Source organism: Myotis daubentonii, chromosome 19, assembly GCF_963259705.1.
Source record: "Myotis daubentonii chromosome 19, mMyoDau2.1, whole genome shotgun sequence".
Classification (NCBI taxonomy): domain Eukaryota; kingdom Metazoa; phylum Chordata; class Mammalia; order Chiroptera; family Vespertilionidae; genus Myotis; species Myotis daubentonii.
The window spans coordinates 13,596,848-13,605,188 of NC_081858.1; the positions used below are offsets into that span (position 1 = coordinate 13,596,848).

Consider the following 8,341-nt stretch of genomic DNA (forward strand, 5'->3'; position numbering starts at 1 on the left):
CAGCAAGAGAAAGAAAATCAGTTACCTACAAGGGAATACCCATACGACTGTCAGCTGATTTCTCAACAGAAACTTTGCAGGCCAGAAGGGAGTGGCAAGAAATATTCAAAGTGATGCATACCAAGAACCTACAACCAAGACTACTTTATTTAGCAAAACTATCATTCAGAAGTGAAGGCCAGATAAAGAGCTTCACAGATAAGAAAAAGCTAAAGGAGTTCATCACCACCAAACCAGTATTATATGAAATGTTGAAAGGTATCCTTTAAGAAGAGGAAGAAGAAGAAAAAGATACAAATTATGAACAACAAATACACATCTATCAACAAGTGAATCTAAAAATCAAGTGAATAAATAATCTGATGAACAGTATGAACTGGTGATTGTAATAGAATCAGGGACATAGAAAGGGAATGGACTGACTATTCTTGGGGGGGTAGGGAGGAGTGGGGGTGAGGGAAGAGATTGGAAAATAATCGTGCACCTATGGATGAGGACAGTGGGTGGGGAGTGAGGGCGGAGGGTGGGGTGGGAACTGGGTGGAGGGGAGTTATGGTGGGAAAAAAGTGTAACTAATGTAATAATCTGAAAAATAAAGATTTAATTAAAAAAAAATACTTTATCTGCCCGGCCAGCGTGGCTCAGTGGTTGAGCGTTGACCTATGAACCAGGAGGTCATGGTTCGATTCCCGGTCAGGGCACATGCCCGGATTGCAGGTTTGATCCCCAGTGTGGGGCATGCAGGAGGCAGCCGATCCATGATTCTGTCATCACTGATATTTCTCTCTCTTCCTTCCTCTCTGAAATCAATAAAAATATTTAAAATATATTTTTATCCAAATTAGAAAGGAGGAAGTAAAACTCTCATTATTCACAGATGACATGATATTGTACATAGAAAAGCCTAAAGACTCCACCAAAAAAACTACTAGATTTAATAAACCAATTTGGCAATGTAGCAGGATATAAAATCAAACCCAAAAATCAATGGCTTTTTTTAAAAACACCAATAATGAATTCTCAGAAACAGAAACTAAAACAATCCTATTTACCATTGCAACAAAAAAATTAAGATACTTAGGAATAAACTTAACCAAGGAGGAGAAAGACTTGTACTCGGAAAACTACTGGATGTTGAAAAAAAGAGATAGAAGAGGATATAAACAAGTGGAAGAATATTCCATGTTCATGGATTGGCAGAAATCAACATCATTAAAATGTCCATACTACCCAAGGCAATCTACAGATTCAATGTAATCCCTATTAAATTACCAACAGCATATTTCACAGACCTAGAACAAATACTCCAAAAATTTATATGAAACCAAAAAAGACCCCAAATAACTGCAGCAATCTTGAGAAAGAACAAAGTTGGAGGAATCACAATACCAGATTTCAAGTTTAACTACAAAGCCACCATAATCAAAACAGCCTGGTACTGGCACAAGAACAGGCATATAGATCAATGGAACAGAACAGAGACCTCAGAAATCGACTCAAGCCATTACGCTCAATTAATATTTGACAAAGGAGGCAAGAGTATACAATGGAGTCAAGACAGTCTCTTCAATAAATGGTACTAGGAAAATTGGACAGATACATGCAAAAAAATGAAACTAGACCACCAACTTACACCGTACACAAAAATAAACTCAAAATGGGTAAAAGACCGAAATGTAAGTCGGGAAACCATAAAAATCCTAGGAGGAAACCATAGGCAGTAAAATCTCAAATATTTCTCATAGCAATATGTTTACAGATACATCTCCTAGGGCAGTGGTCGGCAAACTCATTAGTCAACAAAGCCAAATATCAACAGTTCAACAATTGAAATTTCTTTTGAGAGCCAAATTTTTTAAACTTAAACTATATAGGTAGGTACATTGTTATTAATTTAATTAGGGTACTCCTAAGCTGGCCTTTGCTAAAAACATCCTCAATCTGATTGAGGTACGTTCGCTGAGGTCAACCTCTTCCAACTCTCCCATCCACACTCGTCTTGTATACTTGTTTCGTCTATCTCCTTTCCGAAAACCGACTTCTGCGCATGGGCCACGAAGTTTCAATCGCACTGTACGTGCGCACCCACATGTGGTATTTTGTGGAAGAACCACACTCTAGAGGCCAAAGAGCCGCATGTGGCTCGCAAGCTGCGGTTTGCGACCACTGTCCTAGGGCAAAGGAAACTAAGAAGAAAATAAACAAATGGGACTACATCAAAATAAAGCTTCTGCACAGCAAAAAAAAAAAAAAAAAAAAAAACCCCAAAAAAAACATCAGCCCTAGCTGGTTTGGCTTGGTGGATAGAGTGTCAGCCTGTGGACTGAAGGGTCCCAGGTTCGATTCCGGTCAAGGGCATGTACCTTGGTTGTGGGCACATCCCCAGTTGGGGGGTGTGCAGGAGGCAGCTGATCGATGTTTCTCTCTCATTGATGCTTCTAGCTCTCTATCTCTCTCCCTTCCTCTCTGTAAAAAATCAATAAAATATATTAAAAAATAATAATAATTTTAAAAAATCAACAAAATGAAAAGGGAGTCCATTGTATGGGAGAACATATTTGGCAATGATACATCTGGTAAAGGATTAATATCCAAAATATATAATGAACTCATGCAACTTAACAAAAGGAAGACAAACAATCCAATTAAAAAATGGGCAAAGGACCTAATAGACACTTCTCAAAGAGGACATACAGATGGCCAAGAGACATATGAAAAAATGCTCAAAGTCACTGATCATCAGAGAGATACAAATTAAAACGACAAATGAGGTATCATCTCACACCTGTGAGAATGGCTGCCATCAACAAATCCACAAATGACAAGTGCTGGCCAGCATGTGGAGAAAAGGGAATTCCTAGTACACAGCTGGTGGGAATGCAGACTGATGCAGCCATTATGGAAAACAGCATGGCGTTTTCTCAAAAAATTAAATATGGAACTGCCATTTGACCCAGTGATCCCAATTCTAGGAATATATCCTAAGAAACCCGAAACACCAATCAGAAAGAATGTATGCACCCCTATGTTCATAGCAGCACAATTTACAATAGCTGAGATCTGGAAACAGCTCAAGTGCCCATCAGGAGATGAGTGGATAAAAAAGCTGTGGTACATTTACACCATGCAATACTGTGCAGCAGTAAGAAAGAAGAATCTCTTACCCTTTGAGACAGCATGGAGGGACCTGGAGAGCATCATGCTAAGTGAAATAAGTCAGTCAGAGAAAGACAAGAATCACATGTTCTCACTCATATGTGGAATCTAATTAACACAATAAACTGATGAACAGAGTGGATCCAGAGACATGGAAGCATGGAACAGAGTGCGGAATCTCAGAGGGAAGGCGGGGTAGGGTGGGTGGGTGGAAGGTAATCAACTAAAATCGCCCTATGTATATACGCATAACCCATGGACGCAGATAGTGGGGTGAGAGGGCCTGGGGCAAGGGTGGGCAGGAGGGGGGTCAATGGGGGAAAAAGGGTGACATATGTAATACTGTCAACAATAAAGAGTTAAAAAATAATTAATAAAATGTATTTTTATTGATTTCAGAGAGGAAGAGAGAAGGAGACAGAAACATCTGATGAGAGAGACACATTGATCGGCTGATTGAGCCCAAAACCTGGGCATGTGCCCTGATCAGGAATCCAACCCAGGACCTCTTGTTCCATGGGATGCTCAATCCACTGAGCTATACCAGCCAGGCGATAAAAACATATTTAAAAATCACACCAAGATTAGACATTTTCTCATATACCTTCCTCTTTTCTGACTTGTCTGTTTCCTCAGCCCATTTGCCTACTATAGTTTCCATGTTCTTGTTCACTGTTAGTATTATTTTTTAAATATATTTTTATTGATTTTAGAGAGGAAGGGAGAGGGAGAGAGAGAGAGAAACATCGATGAGAATCACGGATCGGCTGCCTCCTGCACGCCCCCTACTGGGAATCAAGCCTGCAAGCTGGCATGTGCCCTTGACCTGAATCCAACCTGGGGTGCTTTTGTCTGCAGGCCGACTCTCTATCCGCTGAACCAAACCAGCCAGGGCCATTGTTATCTTTTACAGGCTCATTGTTGTGAAGACATCATTCCTTAATTACACCCCACACATACCAAGGGGAAGAGAAGGATTTCATGCCTTACCTGGTTTCTTGCCACCATAGAAGTTGGTGTATTCAGCACAGGTAATGTACCTGAAGGAGAGAAAGAGAAATCTTACTTCCACCCCCTTTGTAAAGAGGACAGTCTCCCGAAGTAATGGATGACTGAATCATTTTACTGAGTCAGCAAATGTTTCCTAAACACCTACGATGCGAAAGTCAGATACTGATAATCACAATAGACATGGGGATACACAAACAAGGAACAAATACAAACAGTCCTGTTTTGCTCTGAAGAAAATGAACTGAACTTAACAGAGGCTGGATGGTGAGAAGGAGCCAGCCACGTGAAGATCTGGGGGAAGAGCTTTCCAGGCAGAAGGACCAAGCAGGTGTATCACCTATAAGATCCGCGAAGCAGGAAAAGTTGTTGTGTCCCCATAAAGGGGTGAAGCCACTGCCTGCGCGTGGGGCCACGTGGCAGCAGGTGAAGGAGACACCGACGGTGACCCGATCACAAGGGGCCTGCAGGCCATGTGAGGGCCCTGGGTTTGCTGTAGACAGGATGGAAAGCTGTTGGCGGGTTTGAGCTCTGACACGATCTAACCTACGTCCTCAAAGCATCCCTCTGGTTGCTTCCTATGGAGGGACAAGCAAGAGAGGCAGCAGAAACCCAATTGGGAGATAACTACCAAGTCCAAGGAGTTGACATCAACTCCCCTTTGTGGGAGCTGGTGGGCGAGAGAGTGGTCAGTTCCTGAAATTGCCAGCAGGACTTGCCAATGGGCTGGAGAAAAAAACTGCTGAGAGAAAGAGGTGCCAAGGCGAACTCCCAGACTTCTGACCCGAGCCAACTGCGGCGAGGAAAATGAGGGAGGAGAGGCTCGGGCTCTGAAAAACAAGGTTCCCTTTGAGGCATGTTACATTTGAGATTTCCATTAGACTTTCAGGTGAAGATGTGAGTAAGCAGCTAACTACTGCAAGACCAGACCGATCACCCACTGGTGGATGGGGAGGAGGACCCCCAAGAAGGGCTCGGAAGGAGAGAGGTGGCCAGTCGTGTCACATGCTGCTGAGGAGCACGACCAAATGAGGACTGAGAACTGACCACCAGACTGAGCAACATGGACATCACTGGGATCCTGACAAGGGCAGTGCTGGGGCCCTCGCTGGTTTGGCTCAGTGGATACAACGTCGGCCTGCGGACTGAAGGGTCCCGGAGTCTATTCCAGTCTAGGGCACATGCCCAGTAGGGGACATGCAGGAGGCAGCCGATCCATGATTCTCTCTCATCACTGATGTTTCTACCTCTCACTCACTCTCTGAAATCAATAAAAATATATTAAAAAAATAAATAAAAATAAAAAGAGTGGATTAGAAAACTGTGGTACATGTACACAATGGAATACTACGCTGCAGTGAAAAAGGAGTTCTTACCATTTGCAACAGCATGGATGGAACTGGAGAGCCTTATGCTAAGTGAAATAAGCCAGTCAGAGAAAGATAAATACCACACGATCTCACTCATTTGTGGATGTAATGAACAACATAAACTGATGAACAAAAACAGATCCAGAGACAGAGAAGCTTCGATCAGACCGTCAAACCTCAGAGGGAAGGTGGGGGAGGGTGGGGGTAAGGACTTGTATACAAGCATATAGGCCTAACCAATGGACACAGACAACAGGGGGGGGAGGGCATGAGTGTGTGTGTGTGTGGGGGGGGGGAAATAGGGGTAACATGTATAAGGACACATATGTAATAACTTAACCAATAAAAAAAATAAAAAGAGTAGTGCTGGGCACGAGAGCCTGACCGAAGTCGTTTCTAGAGACAGCAGAAAAGAGCCAGTGGACAAGCCTGCACGCTGGAAGCAGGTGGCAGCTGGAGGGGACTGTGGGAGAGGCGGGTGTTTGACACCGGAAGGCTCTGCACGTGTGTGCGAGCTGCTGCGCAGGGACCAGCGCCCCGGGAGGGGCTGGCTCAGGAGCAGAGCCCGCGAGCGGACAGGGCAAAAGCGAAGTCGGGGGCCGTGTCCGAGGAGCGCCCAGGTGGGAAGGCCGCGCCCAGGTGAGGGCACTTACGGTCTAGATTCTGAATCTAGAAGGAGAGCAGACGCCTCCAAGCGGGAGATTTGGGCGGCTGGCGGGGAGGGGAAGGTATTGCTCCACCTGAGGGGACGGAAGCTTCGGGAGGAAGCGACACCTGAGGGGGTCCTGGGGTCCACTCTGAAGGCGGGAGCGGGAGACACCGCAGAGCGCAGAACGGGCGAGATGGAGGCCGAGCGGGACTCAGGCAGAGCCAGGAGCGCCTGGCTGCGGCTCAACTTACATCTTGTCTTTCTGGTGCTGTCGCTTCCCCATGTTGGCGGCGGCGGCGGCAGCAGGACCAACGAACGCGGAAAATCGTCAACATACAACCCAGCCAGCCGCGTCCGCCGCCTTCCAGCCGAGATCCTTAAGTACTTCCGGGTCCCTCCCGGAAGTGGGCGCTGAGCATGCTGGGAATTGTGGTCCCTGGAGGCCAGCGCGCCAGTTGCTGTCGCAGCCGGTCCCTGAGCCGTTTCCCAATTGGGCTCTTGTTCGGTCAGAGCTGAACTGCCTCTGACTCGAAGCCCGTCTTCTGCCAAGCGCCTCGCCTTCCCTCCCAGCCCGACTCAGTGCCCTCCCCACTCAAACCCGTCTTGGTTTGACCTGGGCCCTCAGGTCTTTTTTTTTTAATGTATTTTTATTGATTTCAGAAAGGAAGGAGAGACAGAAACATCAACCGTGAGAGCTAACCACCAATTGGCCACCTCTCACACGCCGCCCACTGGGGATCGAGCCAGCAATCCAGGCATGTGCCCCTGCAGGGAATGGAACTGTGACCACCTGGTTCGTAGGTGGACACTCAACCACTGAACCACCCAGCCAGGCCTCAGGTCTTTTAAGTAGCCCGCCTGGAGCCTGAAGTCCCACCAGCCTCCGCTCCATTTTTGCTCCCCTCAATGACAGATGTCTCCAAAGCGACATCCACAATCACTATGTACCCGCTCACCTCCCATTCCCCCCACCCCTTGGGTTTCCGCAGCCTCCAGGGCTTTCTCCTGAGTGGCCCAAGCCAGAAGGTCCAAAGCCCTCACTGATCCCTTGAGTATCTTCTGACCCACCCTTCCCTTGGCCAGAGCCCCAGACGTACACTCAAGTACTGGTGACCTTGCCCAGTCTTGCGGTTGGTTTTAAGTCCACTGGTAACCCCTGACACCAACACAAAATTGCCAGTGCTCCAGACTCCTGACCTCTACTCGGGTACGCACTGATTCCCAATGTAATGTCTCCTGAGAGCGCGGAATTCTCCTCCCTCACCCCGTCTCCACCCTCCCCCACCATACCACTCTCCGCCTAGTTACCCAAACCCAGTTGTCCTGCCCTTCTCATCTCACCTCATGGCTGGCCCCTTCTCATTTCAACATGTGTCACCTCCTCAAAGAGACCGTCCTCGCCCACCCACACACCCCATACATCTCCGCCTCAGCTCCCATAGGGCTTATCACAACTTACAATCAGTATTAATTTGATCTATATACTGGTTTCTCACACACACACACACACACACACACACACACACACACACACACACGAGCATGGGATGGATGTAAGTTCCTTAAGGGAAGGGGCCCCAACTGCTGGTTTATTATCTCCAGTCCCAAGCAAGTTGTGGGACATACACAAAGGCTCGATGAATATCTGCTAGTGTCCATCAGTCATTGTTTTGTGAAGGCTCACATCTCACATGCAGGTTTGTTTCTAAGGTCAGGGTGTGAAGCAACAATCAATTAGAGTCACTATCTTTGAAATTCCCTAGGAAGGTGCCAAGTCGGAAACTGACACACCAGCTCATTTTACTCTAGGGAGGGAACAGATCACTGTTTCTAAACTTGTACCCAGCTGAAACCGGTTTAGCTCAGGACGCCTGCAGACTGAAAGGTCCCAGGTTCAATTCCGGTCAAGGGCATGTACCTGGGTTGCGGGCACATTCCCCGTAGGAGATGTGCAGAAGGCAGCTGATCGATGTTTCTCTCTCATCGATGTTTCTAACTCTCTATCTCTCTCCCTTCCTCTCTGTAAAAAATCAATAAAATATAAAATAATAATAATAAAAAATAAAAAAATATACCCAGATGAGGCTTGTGTTCAGGGGCCAGGTGTAGGAAGAAAAAAGGTATACTTGCAAGTCAGTGGGGTCAAGTGAGGGGCCAC

At 46.4% G+C, this 8,341-nt stretch overlaps 1 protein-coding gene across 3 annotated transcripts in view; it reads right to left on the bottom strand.

Annotated features, from left to right (window-relative positions):
* The window catches only part of PPIL2 (peptidylprolyl isomerase like 2), a 32,384-nt gene extending 25,795 nt beyond the window's left edge, over nt 1-6,589 (bottom strand). For 2 of the 3 annotated variants that reach the window (XR_009450171.1, XM_059677182.1), the window contains exons 1-2: nt 6,435-6,588; nt 4,147-4,196 (exon numbers count right to left, since the gene is read on the bottom strand). Coding sequence is in view for 1 of the 3 variants with exons in the window: in XM_059677182.1 (XP_059533165.1) it covers nt 4,147-4,196; nt 6,435-6,466 (82 nt within the window). In the remaining 2 variants the exon portion in view is untranslated. Of the gene's footprint in view, nt 1-4,146; nt 4,197-6,434 lie in introns of all 3 variants that reach the window. The other variant, XR_009450172.1, reaches the window with a different exon arrangement.
* Between the last annotated feature and the right edge of the window lie 1,752 nt (nt 6,590-8,341).